The 21,404-nt window shown below is 36.2% G+C and overlaps 1 protein-coding gene across 1 annotated transcript; it reads left to right on the top strand.

The window, feature by feature from the left end:
* The first annotated feature begins 2,756 nt into the window (after window positions 1–2,756).
* LOC113742161 (ABC transporter G family member 11-like) lies at window positions 2,757–8,162 on the top strand. Its single transcript, XM_072047743.1, has 10 exons — window positions 2,757–3,435; window positions 3,848–4,137; window positions 4,347–4,518; window positions 4,605–4,727; window positions 5,748–5,876; window positions 5,973–6,167; window positions 6,621–6,707; window positions 6,846–7,118; window positions 7,437–7,544; window positions 7,629–8,162. The coding sequence occupies exons 1-10, from the start codon at window positions 3,046–3,048 to the stop codon at window positions 7,980–7,982; spliced, it is 2,121 nt and encodes a 706-aa protein (XP_071903844.1). The 5' UTR covers window positions 2,757–3,045; the 3' UTR covers window positions 7,983–8,162.
* Window positions 8,163–21,404: the final 13,242 nt, after the last annotated feature.

The raw sequence follows: 21,404 nt of genomic DNA, 5'->3' as shown, positions 1-21,404 counted from the left end.
AGATAATCTAAACTACCTTTGCATGATACAATCTTGGCTTGATAAGGAATTAACTGGATAATTGATTCTAACTCGATCTAGATCAAAATCTAAAACCCTAGTATTTGCCAATTGTTTGCTCACCTTTATTTATTAAATTTAATTATCTATTTTCTTCTTTGGTTAGTTAAAAATAAATCTTTTGGATTTTATTATTTTTCTATAATAATTAAAGTAGAGAGAATTAACTCGTCCTTCTGGATTCGACTCCTGAAATACTCCAGTTGATTTTATTACTATGATTGACTTTATACACTTGTAGGATTTTGTCGATTAGAGATGTAATCTGTGGGCAATAAACCTTTCAACTTGAATTGTTAATTAAATAATCTTGTTCCGATAAATCCTACTTTTTCATATTACTTTAGGTTTTTTTATGTTATGTTCAAAGGCATGTAAAAATATTCGAGCAGAATGTTTGTATTCTATCTGTTTCATTAATTTATAATTCAAAAATAAGGTATTTAAAAAGATAATGGCTTTTTTTCTTCCCAAAAATGAATCAAATAAACAATTCCTCTATTGTCCCGCAATTTGTTAACATTCTATCACTGATTGTGAAAACAAACAACACAAAGAAATAATCAGAACCAAACAGGACCTATAAACTTTAGCTTAGACCGTTGAACAAAATCCATAGGTTAACGTCAAAGTTCGCTTTTTTCTTCGAAAGGTACCTTTAATACCGCTAGAGAGTTATCTTTCCAGATGCACAATCAGAAAGGGGGAAGATATAATTTCTGGTAATGGAAATGGTATAAAAGCTATCATATATTTTGGTAAATCAATATAAATTTTAAAAACAGAAGGGAGGTTTTCGAATGATGAAAATCCTCGAGGGAGTCAAGTGTAATTTACCCCTGCGAACAAGATGAGGCAAAATTGGGGTGTTTAATAGAGCAGGTATAAGGAAAGGTGGAAATTAAAGAAACAGCATAGAGAGCAAGGAGTTTCACCCAAAAAATTCTTGATTAACTGGTAAATTTATCACAGCTATGATAATATTTTTCCTTATACAATATTAGGTAAAGTATTGTACTAACTAACAGTAAATGCATTTGGATTGGTATTATTTGCATTATCTGAAATCAACTTGAAAAAGTGTTCAGAAAGGAAAAAATTTGGGACAAATAATGCCAAACTACTAGTTTGAAACTAGATTTGTTTGGATTGATCATTTTCTATAAAAAAAAATTTTTGTTTTACATCATAAATACGTCTTTCAATCACCTTGTTATTTTTTCTATTACTTTCTTATTTCACATATATCATATCATAAAAAATGCTACCCACCAAAGCTCAATGGTTAATTTAAAAAATTTGAATGGGGTATTAAAACATCAGCAAAGCTCATTGTAATGTACTTTTACAGTTTTACCATTTTAGCTACAATAAAACAATAATAATACCATTTTGATTTGACCATGCGTTGTCGTATGCGTCTATTGTCAAGTGCCAGCGTCTAAAATCGTGGGGGACCTATGTGAATGAGTATTTATTTTATTTTATTTTATTTTTTGGAGGTGGGGGGACCTTAATTTTTTTATCCCAGATGGTAATATGTTCAAATAAAGCCTAGTATGAAATGAATGACATTTTATTTTGTGGAATTGCTTAATTACCGTTTCATTATAATCAACAAAGAAAGAAAATGAAACAAAAAAGATACTACTATAGTAATGATCACTTAAACTCGTTTTAATCTTATTTGTTACTACATTTTTTTTATGTTACAACTGCGTTATAGTTTGCCTATTGATCCGTTTTGGTTAGAAATTTTATTTCGGTCAAGACAAAATACTTACCAAGCATAATAATTAATTTTTGACTAATGAAAACATTCTAATTGAACAAATAAGAGCTCTACAATCTTATTTGCAACATTTTCATATGCCAAAGACTAACTAGTTGAATCTTACTTTGTTTGTTTTTTTTTAACCTTTTCTAAATAGGGGAGGATAAAACTTAAGAAAACCTCTAATATCTCAGACTTCAACCTTAGTCACAAATTTTCTCATTACACTTGTGATGTTACACATTTTTACATCGTATTTTAATATTACACTTCTTCTCATGGATTTACTTGTTTCTTTTCTTGTTCTCATGGAAATACTAGAAGCCTATTTAGATTATATTTTTTGAAGGGTTTTTTAAAAAAAGATTAAAATGTAATGTATGTGAGATAAAAATATGATTAAAAAATTTGTAGAAAGAATATTCACAAAAAATGCAAATATTTTTCTTCAAAAAATCACAATCCAAGCAAGACCTTTTTTTTTTTTTTTTTTTTTTGGTGGCATGCAAGCTAGAATTAGTTAAATTTAAATGAAGGACCAATTGTAAACACAAATGTAAAGGTAAAAACACAAAATATTGCAGGCCGCCTAAATTCCTTGGGATCCTAAAGTTGACTAATGGTACCACGAAACACGCAATCTTAAATCAAAAAGCAAATGAACCATTATAGCACCTAATTAAATCAATTCAGGTAGAGGTTAATCGCTAGTAAGTGGCCTAATAATTGAAGAAAAAGAAAGAAACCCTCTCCTGCCCGCCTTCATCATGTATCTTTCATGCACGTCTACTGTTTTGATAACGTTATGGGCGAAGCAGGGGCCAAAAAGGGGTACTGGGGCAAATCGAGCCGAGTTTTATTGGGGTCGGTTCGTATTTAATGTACTTCAACAACTACTACCGGTACCCATTAATGAGCTGCTGCACGTAAATTCACCTAGCAATGGTAGCAAATTGTAGTGGAAATTTTCAATCTATCTTCTTCTCATTTCAATTCATCCAAGAAAACTAGAAAAGTTTACAGCAAAGAGTAGATGGCAATTCATTTTGCGTGAGTTGGTTTTTTTCCTGTTTTCCATTGCATCAGTCAAACTCACGGTTTTCTCATCTTTCATTAGAATCCCATTTTTTTCTTTCTATTTTTGTGTGTTTTCTTGCTATATTATCCCATCTGAGTATAGGGTTCTTCAGACTTGAGAGAAAAGTGAAGAGATGAGGAGCTCTGCTGCAGATGATGTGATGATGGAGATAGAGGCAAGCAAGCCACAAGGGAATGGACTTGTGGTGGGAGGTTTGAGCCCTTTGAGTGAGACACTGTGGAAGGAGAAAACCAATACAGAATTTGTTGGGGATGTTTCTGCAAGATTGACTTGGAAAGATCTGACAGTAATGGTTACACTGGGGAATGGGGAGACTCAAAATGTTTTGGAAGGACTTACTGGTTATGCTGAGCCAGGTAGCTTCACTGCCCTTATGGGTCCTTCTGGTTCTGGCAAATCTACCCTGCTTGATGCCCTCTCTGGTCGCCTTGCTGCCAATGCTTTCCTGTCTGGAACTATCCTACTCAATGGTCGTAGAGCAAAGCTCTCTTTTGGTACAGCTGTGAGTTACTTTGTTATCTTTCTAGCATTTATTTCCTCTCCTAACTCCAAATATCTAAATATCTAGGATATCTAAGAGATATTTGGAGCTAGGGAAATAATCTTTAGACAATTGGTATTGTAAGCTGGGAGGGAGTATTTGTTTTTTCCAAACTTTGCAAGTAGGCTTGATCTCTTAGTTGCATTTTACACTTGCTGTTTTTTAGTGACTTGTTAGGCTGCCCATTTCCTGTCTGTGTTTCTGAATTATGGCTAGTTGGATGACTCTCTTTCTCCGTGTTTTTGTTCAATATGACTATGATGATCCATATGCTGCTGTTTCATTGCTCAATTGATTTTCAACTAGGATGATAAGCCTAACTGGTTGAATTCAGCTGGATTTTGTGTGCGTTGATAAATTAAATTGAACGCAGGCGTATGTGACACAAGATGACAACTTGATTGGTACTCTGACTGTTCGGGAAACAATATCTTATTCTGCTAGGCTGCGGCTCCCAGATAAGATGCCGTGGACTGAGAAGCGAGCATTGATAGAGAGCACCATAGTCGAAATGGGCCTCCAAGATTGTGCCGATACAGTTATTGGAAATTGGCACTTGCGTGGAATCAGTGGTGGAGAAAAGAGGAGGGTAAGCATTGCCCTTGAGATCCTGATGAGGCCTAGATTGCTTTTCTTAGATGAGCCAACAAGTGGACTTGACAGGTAAATTAAATACCAATAGATTCTCTTAAATTCCTGCGATCCATAGTTTAGTTGCATTAGTATACAACTCCAAGAGAGCAGAATTGAATAATTGCAGGACAGATAATTCGTCTTTTGAGAGTTTAATAAGTAGTTGTTGATGTGGTCGTGCAGCTCCTCTCATTACCTCTGATTAATTTGGGCTGCTTGTATTGCATTATTTGTCACAGTGCTTCAGCTTTCTTCGTAACTCAGACCTTACGCGGTCTATCTAGAGATGGAAGGACTGTAATAGCCTCTATTCACCAGCCAAGCAGCGAAGTTTTTGAGCTTTTTGATAGATTGTACTTGCTTTCTGGAGGGAAGACAGTTTACTTTGGGCAGACTTCAGAAGCCTATGAGGCAAGAGCCCTCGACCCTTTCACTTTCTCGAAGCTTATTTACATATCTGAAAAACTTAAAATCACATTAGGCTTGGTTTTTTGCAGTTTTTTGCGCAAGCTGGCTTTCCATGTCCTACTCTGAGAAATCCATCAGACCACTTCCTTAGATGCATAAATTCAGATTTTGACAAAGTTAAGGCAACTCTCAAGGGATCCATGAAGATGAGGGTACTGAACATATTTCTTTCCATCTCATCCAAGTTCTTGCGTACTGAAACAAGCATTCTATAGTACTAAATATGCTGCTCTTCTTTTTCAACACGCAAGTCTTTTATGCATGTGGAGCATATATCTATATTCTGCTGGAAGTGATGCTTCTGGTCGGAAACAAACATTAGAATTATTGCAGTCATGGTTATTTAACAGAGTTGATGTGTGTGGTGATGTTGTACAATTGGCCCAAGGTTTGTTATGTGTCAATTAGCTGAAGTAATTAGGTCAAAAACAAACACTGGAGTTATTGCAGTCATTTATTTAATGGAGCTGGTGTGTCTGGTCATGTCGCACAATTAGGTAAAGTTTGTGATGCGTGATCAACTAGCTGAAGTAATTAATTTGGTCAGTAAATGATTTGATCAGGTATTAAATTTTTTCCCCTCTTTGGATCAGCAAAGTCTGGTATAGAACTACAGCATTTTGTAATATACAGACATGAGCTGTGCCATTTTGTTCCCCATTCTTCCTTCTTCATGGCCCTAACCTAGCTTTCCAAGAACATCAATTTTCATACCAAGGAGTCATTTCTCCTTTTTGCTTCCGCTCCTCATGGGAAGGAACCAGATAATTTATAATAACTCCTAAACAGTATTGAATAAAAAATTATGTGGGACGACAGCAAAAAACTTACATAGCTTGGCTAATAACAGCAGGAAGAAGCAACCTGCGATAATTTTTTTTTTTTGGCTAAAACTGTCTAATGAATTGTCACTCAAAAAACTAGCCTAGTTGTGATGGTTGTTCAATCATTTGAACTTCAATCTACACATTGGGAAAAATAAAAAGTCACCTGAGGATTTTCATTAATTTGGAGAGAATCCAAAGGAGAAAAAGGAAATGGAATAAAAGATTGAATATGTAGGACAGACTTGGATCTTACCCTTAAACACTTGAAACTTTATTTTAGACTAATAAAGTTGCTAGTATTCTGCACTTAGTTTCAACTTGACTAACTTGGTGATGTTTATTCAGTTTGAAAGCAATGATGATCCTCTCGAGAAAATAACAACTGCTGAAGCAATAAGGACCCTCATTGATTGCTATCGTAGATCTCAATATTGCTACATTGCAAAAGAAAAAGTTGAGGAAATGTCCAAAATAGTAAGTATTGATCTGTTTTCATTTTTTATCTTTGACATTTTCTTGAATGATTCATCATAATGGCTATGTGGTTAACAGTTGATGTCGTGTTAACAGAAAGGAACTGTATTGGATTCAGGAGGCAGTCAGGCTAGTTTCTTGATGCAGGCTTTTACCCTAACCAAGCGGTCTTTTTTGAATATGTCAAGAGATTTTGGTTATTACTGGCTGAGGTTAGCAATTTACATTGTTGTAACCATCTGCATTGGAACCATCTACTTAAATGTGGGGACGAGCTACAGTTCGATCTTGGTAATTCTCTCGTTCTTGTAGAGTACTTAAAATAATATGTTCCGAATTCAATTTCATTTTGGCATCTAGATTGAATGTAGATAACTAATACAGTATTGGTGCTAGATGCACCATTATCAACTTAAGCTCTCAGAACAGGTTATATCATGAATTCTTATCTTACTTGGGGTTGTATTTTTACTGGCCATTTTATTTTTCGTGTCAAGAAGAAAATGTAAAGAAAACCATCGTAGAAGAACTAGAGCAAGGTGTTCCTTTTGGAAAACTGACATGATTAGACACTTTTTATCGGAATGTCTATAAATTGTAATTTTGCTAATATATCATCAAAGCACGGCGTGACACTTGTAAGAAACACAAGTGAAGGAAAGCCATCAAATTCTGGACTGTAAACTACTGAATTACTGGTACCAATGGCAGTTCCATCTTAATGTGATCCTTTCCTCTAAACAGGCAAGGGGTGCTTGTGCTTCTTTTGTCTTTGGCTTCGTGACATTCATGTCAATTGGTGGTTTTCCTTCATTTGTAGAAGATATGAAGGTTTGTCTCTTAACCTTAATGGAATTGCACTAACGGTTCCATCATTGGCCTGCCATTTTTTTTTTATTGTCCACATAGGGAACCTCAAGGAAATTACTGAAGCACTAAAAACATACCTGCACTCATCTGTTAATGCAGGTCTTCCAAAGAGAAAGGTTAAATGGACATTATGGTGTAACTGCATTTGTCATCAGCAACACACTATCTGCCATGCCATTTCTGATATTGATCACTTTCATTTCTGGGACTATCTGCTACTTCATGGTCCGTCTTCATCCTGGATTCTCACATTACCTGTTCTTCGTGTTGTGCCTTTATGCAAGTGTCACTGTTGTTGAGAGCCTGATGATGGCTATAGCAAGCATTGTCCCTAACTTCCTCATGGGTATCATCACTGGTGCTGGTATTCAGGTGCGCATTTCAATATACATTTACACGCTTTATATTTCCCGGATGAGTTCAGAATATCACTTTTCATCCTATTCTGTTGATTGGTAACAAGGTTAGGATATTCATTCCAAGCAATCATGTGTCTGCCCTTAATTGATTTTTCCCTTCAGGGAAAACTTGCTTTCCGGTTCTATTGATACCTCATCTCTTTTAGCGTTGATGATTTTATTCTACTAAGATTAGTCAAGAATCAGTATCTTGGAATTTAAGCTTCTTATTTTCTTTGTTAATTTTCTCGTGTCAGTCAAACTGAATTTTGTGGTTTCCTTCGTGTGTTAGGGGATATTTATGCTAGTATCTGGCTACTTCAGACTCCCAAATGACATCCCCAAGCCAGTGTGGCGCTATCCAATGACTTACATCAGTTTTCACTTCTGGGCACTACAGGTAAACTCATCTGCAACTGTGTCATCCTGATAAAATTTATAATTAATGGTATCTTACAATTGGAAACAACATCAAATATCTCAGGGTCAATACCAGAATGATTTGAAGGGCCTGATATTTGACAACCAGACCCCGGACATGCCCAAAATTTCTGGAGAATACATTCTGGAATATGTCTTCCAGATTGACACAAACAGGTCAAAATGGGTGGATCTCAGTGTTATCTTCAGTATGATTATTATCTACCGCATTATCTTCTTCATCATGATAAAGATTAACGAGGATGTTACCCCTTGGATCCGCGGTTACGTGGCAAGGAGAAGAATGCTGCAGAAGAATGGAAATCAGAATACAACTGTTGCACCTTATGGCCTCACTCAATCCCCATCCTTGAGGGCATATGTGATGGATCATGGGAGTGGTACTAGCAAGAAGTAGATGATTATTGAGATTCAAGAGCCACTTCTTGCTGGATACATCTTTAGTTTTATATATTTCAGTGTTTATGATTATCCGGCTAGATAAAAGTGAGAATGGAGTGTCATGTATACAATGCTATGGAAAATGATAGCCAGAGTTTACTGATTACTGATTACTGATAGCCAGTGTTTATGATTATCGTGCAAGAGTTTACTGATTACTGATTTTTGATGCAAGGAGCCAGGACAAAATGATAGGCATAGCCAGTGGAATTGCATGTCAGAAATCTAACAAATTACTCTTGTTATTAGTGTTATAAACCATTGAATCTTGGCACTTCTACAATGACCCTGTTAACAAAATTGAGCTCTGGAATGCGAGGGATTTCACGGGAATTTGAACAAAGATTTTATATTGGTCGGAATAACTACTTAATATGCTAATAGTTGGTCCAGGCAAGGACGAAATTAGGGAGGATGGGGAGGAGCAGCCACCCCCAAGATTGAAGTTTTCATTAATTTACTCTTTACCCCCTCAAACATATTTTAATTGTTATGTGTGATAGCTCCCGCCCCCCCCCCCTCCCTCCCTCCCTCCCTCCATAACCCATAGTAATTACCTAAAACAACATAACGCATGCAAGGATTGCAATTAATAAAATAAGGAAATAGAACAAAAAGGAAACAAAAGATAAAATAGATATAAAATCTCATTAAAATTTGATTAGATTCCATATTGATTTGTAGGGTAAAAGATCTCAACAGTCATTAAACTATTCTCCACATTTACTTTTGACCATCAAACTATTTTCATAAAATTCAGCCATGCTACTAATTAATCAGTATGCTTGTGGCCATTTTGTCAGATTTTGCTCTTAATCTACAAAATAAACCAACCACGTGCAAATCATGTATCATAATCTATGGGTAAATATATCCACTAAACTTCTAAATCTGAACCTACAAACTCTGACGGCCACTAAACTATTCCACTCGTACATTTTTAGCCACTCAAATATTTTTTTGTTTCATTATAGTCACTGAACACTTAAATCGATATATTAGCTGTCATTCTGTAAAATGTTTTTGTTATGATAACGGAATGAGTTCCATGTGCATTTCACGTACCAAAAAGTAATGACAATTCCAGAAGGTCAATTTTTTTACATTTTTTCCATCTAAAGTTTCATATTTTTTTATTAGCAAAACATAAAATTTGGAATCTATAATAGTTGCTTTCATGCATTCTAATTTATAATTTTTGACAAAAAAAAACTAAATTATATGCTCTAGTTCTTGTGCATTATTGCAAGAACCCTGCAAATAAAATGAAAACAGTAGATCTAATAACAAATTTTGAATAAAAGCTTGCTAATATACTATTTTGGTGAGTTGAGTGGCCAATTTGAATGAAAAATCACTAAAATTATATTGTTTGTATAGTTTAATGATTATTTAAGATTTTTATTTCATCTATTTGGATGAATTTATCCATGGTTTTTGGCCAATATAGTGCACATACAACTTATTCTGTTAGGATTAACACCAAATTTGGATGGAATAACCACCAATATATACATTTGTAAATTGAGTCGCCATTTTGAATAAAAAATAATTAAGTGGCTAAAAGTAAACAATCAAAATAGTACTAATTAGTTAGTTGAGTGATTGAATTGAGACAAAAAATAGTTTGATGTTCAAAAATAGATGCAAAGTACAGTTTAATAGTCATTGAGACTTTTGGCCCTTGATTTGTATATCATTAATAAGGTTTTTATAGAATTGTTCGTTGGTGGTTCTTTAACAAGTGCCACATATTGAAACCAAAAAAGTAATATATAGAAGAAAATAATCTATTTGAGCACTAGGTGCCCGTTGTACCTAATTTATGCCAAAATTATTAGGTAAATCTGCATGTTCACATTTATTGCAGTTTTATTCCCCCCTCTTCCATCCCTCTCCCACATTTAGATAATTTTTTTTAACATTAATAATACTATTGCGAACAAAAGTAACACCCCAATCCCAAATCCTTTATGTTTTATTTACCATGCTCACACTTATAGTACCCCATACTTTCCCCTCCCCGCTCATTTCGACAATTTTTCAAATTAACAGTACTCTTGCAAATAAAGGTAACACTCGAACCCCGACTTAAGGAGTCGCCACTAGACATCGATTAGTCAAATCCTTTATTTTTTTTATTTGTGATTTAATTGATAGAGATATTGTTACATGACAGTGAGATTTTTGGTTTGATTCTAAATCCTTCCTTTTCCGGTTCCCTTGTGTAAGACTTGGATCTTCATTCGAGCCGAGGCCAAAAAAAAAAAAACATTTTGCCTTGAAAGGAAAATTTATATTTTGTCTCTTATTAAAAACATTAGAATGGTAGTTATTTGTTGCAAAATTTGAGGTATAGTTGTTATATTTTATCCACCATTTTCTATTAAACCAAAATTCTGGTTCTATCCTTGGATTCAAGATCAATGGAAATGGAAGAGTTCCATATATATATATATATATATATATATATATATAAATATAAATATATGTATATGTATAGACTGATTTAGTATGTGAATTAGCAAATGAGACCTTATATATCTACATGCAGCTCTCTTATTGATTTTGGATCAATTACTAGGCATGTCAAGTAATTGGTTCAAATTACTAGACATGCCAAGTAAGACAATAAATTTTAACAATAAGATGATGTCTTACACGAACACAATAAGTTTTATTATTCATTGAAATTCATATCTCATAATTAATTTCATACACTTTAATTCAAATGGAATCTATTTGGGCCATTAACTGCATGACACCATTAGTATAACAAAACAATTATAGAGAATGCCATGCAACATTATACAACAGCCATTTTGTCCCCTGAAATAGAACTAGACAGCTTTAAATACTCGTTTGAAGTTGCAGTGACTTATCAAAAAGTACTTGAATTGATAAAAGTTTTAGTCAAATTACTCATTAAGTGATTAAACAAGGATAAAAAAATATCCGATTAAATTCCATCATGGCCAATTCATTTTGAAATCATATTGTACTCTCTCATCACTAGCCCTGATATTATTTTTTTCGTTACACATCTCAATCATCAAAAATTATTAGTTGCACAAAGGACAATCAGCCATATTTAAACAGCCTAGTTATAGCCATTTGGCTTTCTTTGTGTTTGGATAGTAAATTATTTGAGATAATTTTGTAAAAAAATACTGTAGCACTTTTTTGATGTGATGTATATGAGATATATTGACCTTGGTCCCTATCTTTTGATGTTTACAAAACAATGGATAATACTAATATCTTTTCAAGAAATACTTTCAGCTATGAAGCAAATCAGATTCAAAGATTAATCACATTTGAAAGGGACAAAGTATGCTGAAGCTATCGGACGCTCAAGAAGTCATGATCGGACGTCCGACAATCATTGCGCAACTTCGGACGCAGAAAATCAGCCTACCGGACGTCCGAAAGAATTGAAGAAAAATTTCCAGTTTTACATCATACCTTCGGACGCAGAAAACCAACCTACCGGACATCTGAAAGAATTGAAGAAAATCTCTTAAACTCACTGCCTGCTGTCGGACGCAAAAAACAGGTCTATCGGACGTCCGACACTCCAACGGCTAGTTGACTCTTCAGCTACTTTCTATCCGTTGGAAGCATTATTGAGGCACTTTCTTGGTCCTATATAAATAGTGGTTGGTCAGATACATCAAACAACTTTTGCACACTGAAGATACAAAAGATCTAGAGTGATTTTAGTGAGAAAATACTCTTTAAAGAAGATTTGTAGTCTTAGTGGTGTGAGGTTCATTGTAAGCTTTTCATTTGTGAGTGAATACTTCATGAGTGTAGCTCTGTGAGGGTTGTCCTGAGGGATAGTAAAACTTCTTGGCTTGACCGAGGGGTGTTCGGGGTAAGGAGGAGGTGAACCTTCCTTTGTATGCAAGAGTGATTGTAATTTATCAATTTGAAGAAGCTTATTTGAATTAATCTACAAGCTCAAGAGGAGTTGGGTAGTTAATTGGTTTGCAATTCTTTCCTTTTTATTTATTTATTGTTATATTGTGATCTTTTAATTGCTTATCGATTGGCTTTTCGATTGGTTGTTTTCGTTCCTTACAATTGGTATCAGAGCTTGTTCTCCTAGAGATTAAGCTCAATCGGCTTTGGAATAAAAATGACAACCAATAATGCCATATTTTTTGAAGGACATTCTGTGATTAGACCACTTATGTTTAATGGGTCAAATTATGTGAGTTGGAAAGAAAGAATGATTATTTTTTTGCAATCTATTGATATTGAATTGTGGTTTATTATTAGTGAAGGTCCATATGATGCCTCTCTTATAGATGAAAATACTCGTACATCTAGACCAAAAACTAGAAATGAACTGACTGCTGTGGATAGAGCTCATCTCACCTTAAATGCAAAAGCCATGAATGTGTTATATTGTGCTTTAGATTCAAATGAATCGGTTAGAGTCAAAGGCTGCAAGTCAGCCAAGGAAATTTGGGATAAATTGAGAGAAATTCATGAAGATAGTGAGAATGTTAGAGAACAAAAGAAATCCATTCTAGTTACAAAGTATAAATCCTTCAAGATGCAGCCTCATGAAAACATTGATAAGATGTATTGTAGATTCAATGACCTCATTAAGGATTTGGAGGTGCTGGAAAAGGAATACTCTCTAGGTGAGAAAAATAGAAAAATTCTGAATGCATTGCCCAAGGATTGGGAGAGTAAAGTGACTGCCATTGAAGAAGCTAGAGATCTAAATTCCTTGCCTATTGAATCGCTTATTAATTCTCTAACCTTTTATAAGCTGAAGCTTAAGTCCAAAGTGCAAGAAGAAGAGGATGCGAAAGAAAGAAGGAGCATTGCTCTAAAGACATCTTAAGATCAAGATGATTCTGCCTCCCTAGATGGAGATGATGTGGAAATTGATGATAGTGATCTTGCTCTTATCACAAAAAGTTTCAAGAGATTCCTCAACAAACGAAAGTTTAGAAGAGGAGGACCTAGCTATTCAGATTCTAATCAATTCAACAATGTAAGAAACAAAGGAAAGTATGAGGCCAACAAAAAGCAAGGTGACAATTACTATGAATGCGGTCAACTTGGACACTACATGAGTGAGTGTCCAATGATGAAGAAGAATGAAGGAAGAAAACCAAGATTCAACAAATTTCAATTCACATGGAATGAGTGCAACTCCGATGGTGAAATTGAAGAGGATGAAGAATCTGCTCAATTGGCTTTCATGGCCATTGGAGATGATGAGGTAACATCTTCTAACTCTCAATTTGAAAGTGATGATGAAAGTGATGATGATCTTGAATCTTTCATTAAAAAATTGTATGATAGTTTGAAAGAATCTTATGTTAGAAACAAGGAATTGAAACACAAAATTAGTTTTCTTCTTCAAGACAATGCAAATCTTTTTCAACAAAATAAAAAGTTGAAATCTGAAAATGATTATTTCAAAAAGAGTGAGACTGCTTTACACTTTGAACTTGATAGCAAAACAAAGTTTTGTGAATTGTTCAAAAAGGAACAAGGTGATTTGAAAAGAAGAATGGATGGTCTAAATGAGTTGCTTAAACACAAGAAACAAGTCTGTTTTCAAAAGAATAGGTTGAATTCTAATTCCAACGAATTTACTATTTATAAGAGAAGACAAGTAAGATTTATTAAACCTGTTCATATAAATAATTCTTTGATTATGTGTAATTTCTGTTGTCAAAAAGGTCACATGAAAAGTGATTGCTATGTGAGAAAGAATATGAAAAAAGGCATGAAATGCATATGAATAGTTAGACATGATACTAATTTTAACAAGTAGCAGATATTGGTAAGATTGATGAGATTCTTATTCATAATTTTTTTTTTTGTAATTCTCTTTTGATATTTCTGATGCTGTGAACAAAGTTTTTCTTGATTTTTTACTGAATTTGTATGATGTCAAAAAGAGAGTAAAAAGAATAATGTCGATCTCATGATGATTTGCTGTGATATGTTGGTGATTGCTGTCATTTCTCTGTTTTTATTTGGAATAGTGGATTCTCTGTTATTGTTGCTGGATTTTGGTAGTTAGTTTTTACTCTCATCTTATGATGATAAAAAGGGGGAGAAATGGATGCTATGTATAAGGGGAAGTTATGCTATGTGTGAGGGGGAGTTATTCTGAGATTATAAGTTTGGATGCTATGAGTGAGGGGGAGCTTATGCTCATATGCTCAATCTTTTTCCTTCTTCCATCCATTGTTTTGTCATCATCAAAAAGGGGGAGAATGTTGACATTGGTCCCTATCTTTTGATGTTTACAAAATAATGGATAATACTAATATTTTTTCAAGAAATACTTTCAGCTATGAAGCAAATCAGATTCAAAAATTAATCACATTTGAAAGGGACAAAGTATGCTGAAGCTGTCGGACGCTCAAGAAGTCATGATCGGACGTTCGACAATCATTGCGCAACTTCGGACGCAGAAAATCAGCCTACCGGACGTCCGAAAGAATTGAAGAAAAATTCCCAGTTTTACATCACACCTTCGGACGCAGAAAACCAACTTACCGGACGTCCGAAAGAATTGAAGAAAAATTCCCAGTTTTATATCATACCTTCGGACGCAGAAAACCAACCTACCGGACGTCCGAAAGAATTGAAGAAAATCTCTTAAACTCACTGCCTGCTGTCGGACGCAAAAAACAGGTCTATCGGACGTCCGACACTCCAACGGCTAGTTGACTTTTCAGCTACTTTCTATCCGTTGGAAGCATTATTAAGGCACTTTCTTGGTCCTATATAAATAGTGGTTGGTCAGATACATCAAACAACTTTTGCACACTGAAGATACAAAAGATCTAGAGTGATTTTAGTGAGAAAATACTCTTCAAAGAAGATTTGTAGTCTTAGTGGTGTGAGGTTCATTGTAAGCTTTTCATTTGTGAGTGAATACTTCATGAGTGTAGCTCTGTGAGGGTTGTCCTGAGGGATAGTAAAACTTCCTGACTTGACCGAGGGGTGTTCGGGGCAAGAAGGATGTGAACCTTCCTTTGTATGCAAGAGTGATTGTAATTCATCAACTTGAAGAAACTTATTTGAATTAATCTACAAGCTCAAGAGGAGTTGGGTAGTTAATTGGTTTGCAATTCTTTCCATTTTATTTATTTATTGTTATATTGTGATCTTTTAATTGCTTATCGATTGACTTTTCGATTGGTTGTTTTCGATCCTAACAAGATAACAAATTGATTGAAAAATATATTGATGATGCAGACAAATTAGTATGTATAAATAAGGTGAAAATAAAGTGCAGTCCAAACACTGCCTGCAGTTCAATTCCCCAGCAGAACATTTATCAGGCACCTTAAATTTTTACTGCAAGTTCAGCGCAGTAAACTCTGCGGCCAGATATTTCTATTTCCACTTTGAGAGTACATAACGACAGAACATCTAACTTTGAAACACGGTGGAGATATTGCCGAGTGATTCCACAGTAGAATAGCAAACAATGGTGGCAGTTCAATTGTTCTAAACACCTTTTAATCCCAATTGTCACAACTTTAAAACTACAGACTAACACAATGGATCAAGCTTATCAACCAAAAAGGAAAATTTTATACTAAGGCTCCATTTGATAAAACTGAATCTGAATTCTGAAGTCTGAATTCTGAAATCTGAATACTAAAACAATTAATTTGCTGAATTTTAAGCACTGAAAAGAAATATATGAATGTCTGAATTTTAATGCTAAATCTATTTGTACTGTTTGATAAAATTTCTAACTGAATGCTTAATAAGTTAAATTTGACAATTTTGCCCTTATATCTTTTCATCCAAAAAAGAAATAGAATCTATGATTTAATTAGCTAAAAATGTTAGATATGAAAATGACAATATTTATTTTTAAATCAAATTAATATAAAAGATGAATTATATTATATGAGGAGTATGGTGAAGAAGTGAAAGTCATTCAAAAGTGAGAAAAGAGAAATAGAAAATCATTAGATAGAGAATATTAGATTGTTTAATTATATAAGAATTTTGAACATAATTAATAAATAATGATAGATTTGGTAGATAAGATAAGGTAGTTGAAGTAATTCTATTGATTCTTATCAGAATTAAGCATTTAACTAGGATTCTTGTGCTGAAAAAAATACACACAAGTTCAGCAAATGGATTTTCATTTATCAAATACTCAAAACATCTGAATATCTGAAAAAGTTCAGATTTAACACTTTTTTATGTTATCAAACAGACCCTAAACTATATATGACTTAAGTGACAAAAATAAATCAAATAATAACTTGCCTTTTTTATTTTAGTGACTTCCATGTATTTATCGTTTGAGAATCTCGTGATTTTTAATCATTTTTTGTAGATGGACTCCAACAAAAAAGCAACTAAAAAAGATATCTAACCCTCAAGCATTCCAAACACCTTCACTTCCCCTCCATTTATGGAAAGATCCCTTGTTTTTTGGGAAAAAAAGAAAAGTGCAAGAAAAAAGAGAGTTGACTGCATGACAAGTGTACAGCTAAAAATGGACACTGCTTTCACACAAATACATCTGATGCACAAGTTTTTTTCACTCTATTTTGTCGTTCTTCTTTCTTTGTCTCTTATGGATAAACTAGGTGGTGGTGTGAGAACCCGTAATTTTTCCCATTTTCTAGGTTTTATTCGGGTTACTGGCATGTTTTCTGCATTTTCTTTATTCAAAAAGTTTCTAGATAATTTTTATGAGTAAATATAGTTTTTAGGTGAGTTTCTAGTATTGGTTAGTTTTTCAGAAATTAAGAGCGTATACCGGACGTGGGACCCACTAGGGCGAAAAGTTCGAAAAAATTCGGCCAATTAGGTTAAGTTTTGGATACTGGATTTAATTTACCAGGTGTTAAGAGATAATTAGATGTTACCAAGCGGATTGGTGTGAGAGGAACAAAGAGATAGAGATGCATTAAATAGGGTGACAAGTGTCACCATAAGATTAAGTCTTAGGTTATGACTACTATTCATTCTTTTACTATTTGACCAAATAAACCAACAAAAACAAAATTTCCAAAATTCACCCTTATTTCCAAGCTCTTGAAGCCGGCTCTCTCCAAGGAAGAAAGAAAGGAAAACTCTCCAAATTCCTAGCTCTACTCTTTCTCAAATCCAATAAATCAACCATTTAATCTTGCTTTTGTTCCATAGAAACCCTTAAGTGAGTGATTGTGAGGTGTTTAGTGGAGTTGTTTGGAGGATTAAGGTGCCAAGTTGTTCCTTTTCTTGCATTTCAAGGTGAGTAGCTAGGGAATGCTTCCTTTGGTCTTGATAATGTCAAAGTAATGATTTGTGTTGATTAAATGTGTGATTGGGTGAAAGATATCTTGAATTGGGTTGAGATTGGTGAATTTTTTTGATTATATCATGAATTTTCTGTTTCATATGTGTAATATGGTGTGGCTTTGTATGATGATGGGAATTGATCTAGAATGAAGCTAGAAGGTGTAATTTGTGGTTAATTGCAGGAAATTTCTGTTTTGGAAGGAAATTGTGAAAGTTAGGGTTTCATACTCCCTCATTCTGCCTGGCACTGTTCATCATAGTTAGAGGCCGAATTAGCCTTGTGTTAAAACATGAAAGTTGTAGGGAATGATATTTTAGAGATGTCTGCAAAATTTCAGGTCAATCGGAGCAACGTAGCTTGTGAAAAGACTGAAATACCCCTGCTTCCCTGTTTCTACCCGAACTTGGTAATCAGTTCTGGTAATTGGTTAATTTGATAGGGAATGCTTCTGATTTGGTTGTTGATGTCTTCTGATGAATTGTAGCCTTGTATCTTAGCTTTCGGATGACTTTGGAATCACTTGATTTGGACTTAGGTAGCCTGACTTATGATGTTTGAGCCAAAATGCGGTTTGTAAACCTGTTTTGACGGTGCTGGTTTGGTATATTGCATTTTTGACCTAGTTGCACTATGAACTGGACTGGTGAAATTTCACTTGCTTGACTGGTGAGTGTACTACTCACTTGTTTGTTTACAATGTGGCTTTGCTATATTTGAACTTGATGCCTTAAGGGCCTATGTGCCATTGAAACTGATTAAAGTGAGGGTGTACTTGATCGCCCTCACCCCTTTTGGTACTATATACGACTGTCTACTGTTTTACTGTGGTATTTAAATGATACCTGATATACTGGATTTGGTGTCGTTTGGACGAGTATCCAACGGCCATTACTGTTACTACTGAGCTCAACCCCATTGGTAGTCGATTGAATCGAGCCGGTGAGGGCTTGGTCGTGAAAATTGACGAGCCATGGGGACTGTTATATGGAATCTTGTAGTAGTGAGACTCTTGATTCCGGTATACTCGAGTATTACCAAATTTCTACTGTTTGGAGTTCGGGCCCGGTAGGGGTATGTTGGGTGGAAGGAATGGAAGTAAAGTGGAGCCTACGGTTGGTTACTCTTAAACATTGACGGAGGATCAATGAGGTCCGATCAAGAATGTAAGCGAGGAAAGGGGCTCTTAAGAAACTCTATTAATGTGTGCTCTTGGTTTACTTTTGATGATTTGAAATGAAAAGATTTATGCTTATATGAACTTGGCTGCTTGAGTGATAGTATCTCACTGGGCGTAAGCTCACTCTATTCCGTTTGTTTTCCTTACATGAAATTGATTACTTTTGGAAAGGTTGTACATGTTGGTTGCCGAGTTGAGCTTATGTAAATGAAATTTTGAATAGCTCCTTTTGAGCAAACTCTAAGTGCTTTTTGGATCCAACCAAAACTGTTGAGTTGTAATTTACAAACCGTACTTGTATAAACTCGTTGGACAACTTGGGTATGTCCTTTTGGGTATGTAAATGCTAAATTTCAAGATGTATATGTTTGATTGATACTTGGTTGGATTTTGACGTGTCGGTTACTATTCTTGGCCGACTCCGTTTACGTTTTTTTTTTGTTATTTTGTAATTTTGACTTGTCTAAGGGCGCTTGTATGTTCCGGAACTTTGAAACCGTATTGAATTGTCCCGTTAGTCCTGGCGAGAGTTGAGCGGGCAGTCCGCTAACCCCTTTTGTTCGCCTTATGGGAAGGTGGGGCTGTCACAGGTGGTATCAGAGCCAGGTTCGCGTGGTCTCTGTGCGGAGTGAGTTTGGGCCAAGCGGTGTTATGGTCATGCTTTCGTGAATGCGTCGAAAGGTATAAGTGCTCTTTTGAGCGTAAGCTATGAACTGTGCATGTCATAAGTGTAAGGATCATTATCATGGGACTTGAGGAAGTTAGGTATGTATGTCGGGTAGGAATCTTTAATATGGATGATTTACGCTTGGGACCGGCCGGCTCGAGTTGTGAATCATCTTAGATGGGATTCTTGCGCCTGGATACGAAAGAGATGGGAGCCTAGGTTCGAAAGGATTGGGCGAACTAGAAATGCGATTCTATGGAACTTCGTGTGGTTTGTTCGGGTATGGTTAAGCGTGATCAACCTTGATTAAGATATAAATGGTGTTGTTCTCGTAGATTATGGATGGAGCCCTAGGGGGGGGGAAAGTTTTTCGTGAGTTCTTTTGTACTCGTGACTTAGTCTGTCTATAGTACTTTTGGAGGACCCCTTTTGTTTCATGTGATGACTTTGTATGTGCTTGACTGACTGTTCTGTATAATTACTTGATCCGGTTATGTGTTCTATGTATATGTGTTCTGTGTTTAAAAGCTCTACGAGATAGTTGTTTTAGTTAATTGTCCTTGTTTAATTGTTCCTGTTTAGTGCTACGAAAAGGAGGGTTTATTCCTAGATCGACTTAGATTGATGGAAGGCACTCGTAGTGGTCGAGGCCGTGGACGCGGGGGTAGGCAACCCACGCCTGAAAGGGGCACTGGGGAAATCTCATCTGGACCTAATCCTGACCCTGAACCTAGGGTTGATCCTAACATCCAAATAGCGGCTACTATGCAGCAAATGACTAATTTACTAGCCCAAGTGGTGCACCAACAGGATCAAAACCCTAATTCTAACCCTGAAAATCCTGGCAACCACGTCGAGAGTGACGACAGGGCACTTGAAAGATTCCAGAAGTTTGCCCCACCGAAGTTCCTTGGGGGGCCCGATCCGGACGTGGCCGAAAGGTGGCTAGAGAAGATGGTGGATATCTTTGCCGCCCTACATTATACGGAGGAGAGGCAGGTGACCTTCGCCGTCTTTCAACTGGAAGGGGCGGCCCGTTCCTGGTGGAACGTTATTCGGCAAAAATGGGAACGGGAACAAACGCCCAGGACCTGGGTGAATTTTATGCGGGAATTCAATGCCAAATTCTTCCCTCCTCTAGTTCAGGAGCGGAAGGAAGATGAATTTATTCGGCTTCGTCAGGAGGCCCAATCTGTAGCGGAGTACGAGAGCCAATTCACCCGCCTATCCAAATTTGCGCCCGAACTCATCATGACCGAGCAACGAAGAATACGGCGATTTGTCCAGGGCCTGAACGTAGAAATCCAGAAGGACCTTGCGGTAGCCCAAATTAACGCCTTCAGTCATGCAGTAGAGAAGGCGCAACGAGTAGAGAATGCTAGGCTACAGGTGAGAAACTTCCAGGCGAAAAAGCGAGGATTTCCTGGAAGTAGTTCGGGGCAGGGGGATGAGAGTACCCCTTCCAAGTTTGGGCGGGAAACGGTAGGAGAAAGGATACCGGAAGTGTCACGAGAGGCCCCGTCACGAGGCGGCCAAGTGGGGAGAGGCCAGAGAGGAGGCTCGGCTTATGCAACACGTGGACCTTGCGGGTATTGCGGAAAGTCAAACCACTCAGAGGACAATTGCTGGAAGAAGGAGGGAAAATGTTTGCGCTGTGGAAGTGCAAACCATCAATTCGCTACTTGTCCAGTCCTATCACGAGATGGAAAAGGGGAGTCAGCAATCAACGAGGACTACTTCCGAACCCGCCAAGGTGGAGGGAACCAAACCTAAGTTAGCGGCTCGAGTGTATTCACTGGAGCCACAACAGGTCCCCGATTTTTCTGAAATTGAGGAAGGTACAATTTCAGTATTTCACCGATTTGCGAAAATCTTAGTAGATCCTGGTGTTACTCATTCATTTGTCAACCCCAATTTTGATGGACGGAATAGATACAAAACCTGCTCGTCTACCCTATGACCTGAAAGTAGTACTCCTATGGGGAAACATCGTTTGAGCACTGGTATGGTTTGTAAGGATTGCCACGTTTGGGTAGGAGAGAAGGTTTGGGGTGTGTGTTGACGCAAAACCAGAATGTGAAATCTTTTGCCTCTAAGAAATTGAAACCCCACGAACAAAAACTATCAAACCCACGATCTGGAGTTAGTCGCAGTTGTTTTCGCTCGGGAAAAGTGGAGAAACCATGGGGTAGAGACTACCTGGGAGGTGGAAGAAGAGATGCGAAAG

Source organism: Coffea arabica, chromosome 4e, assembly GCF_036785885.1.
Source record: "Coffea arabica cultivar ET-39 chromosome 4e, Coffea Arabica ET-39 HiFi, whole genome shotgun sequence".
Classification (NCBI taxonomy): Eukaryota; Viridiplantae; Streptophyta; class Magnoliopsida; order Gentianales; family Rubiaceae; genus Coffea; species Coffea arabica.
This window is presented reverse-complemented; position numbering and strand designations above follow the sequence as displayed.

What these genes read in the sequence shown, in the direction of transcription:
- LOC113742161 (XM_072047743.1), top strand. Translation starts at nt 3,046, where the DNA reads ATGAGGAGCTCTGCTGCAGATGATGTGATGATGGAGATAGAGGCAAGC. An exon ending in TTGAGGAAATGTCCAAAATA is followed by an intron (nt 5,877 to 5,972) that starts GTAAGTATTGAT and finishes TCGTGTTAACAG; the next exon opens with AAAGGAACTGTATTGGATTC. An exon ending in TCACTGGTGCTGGTATTCAG is followed by an intron (nt 7,119 to 7,436) that starts GTGCGCATTTCA and finishes TTCGTGTGTTAG; the next exon opens with GGGATATTTATGCTAGTATC.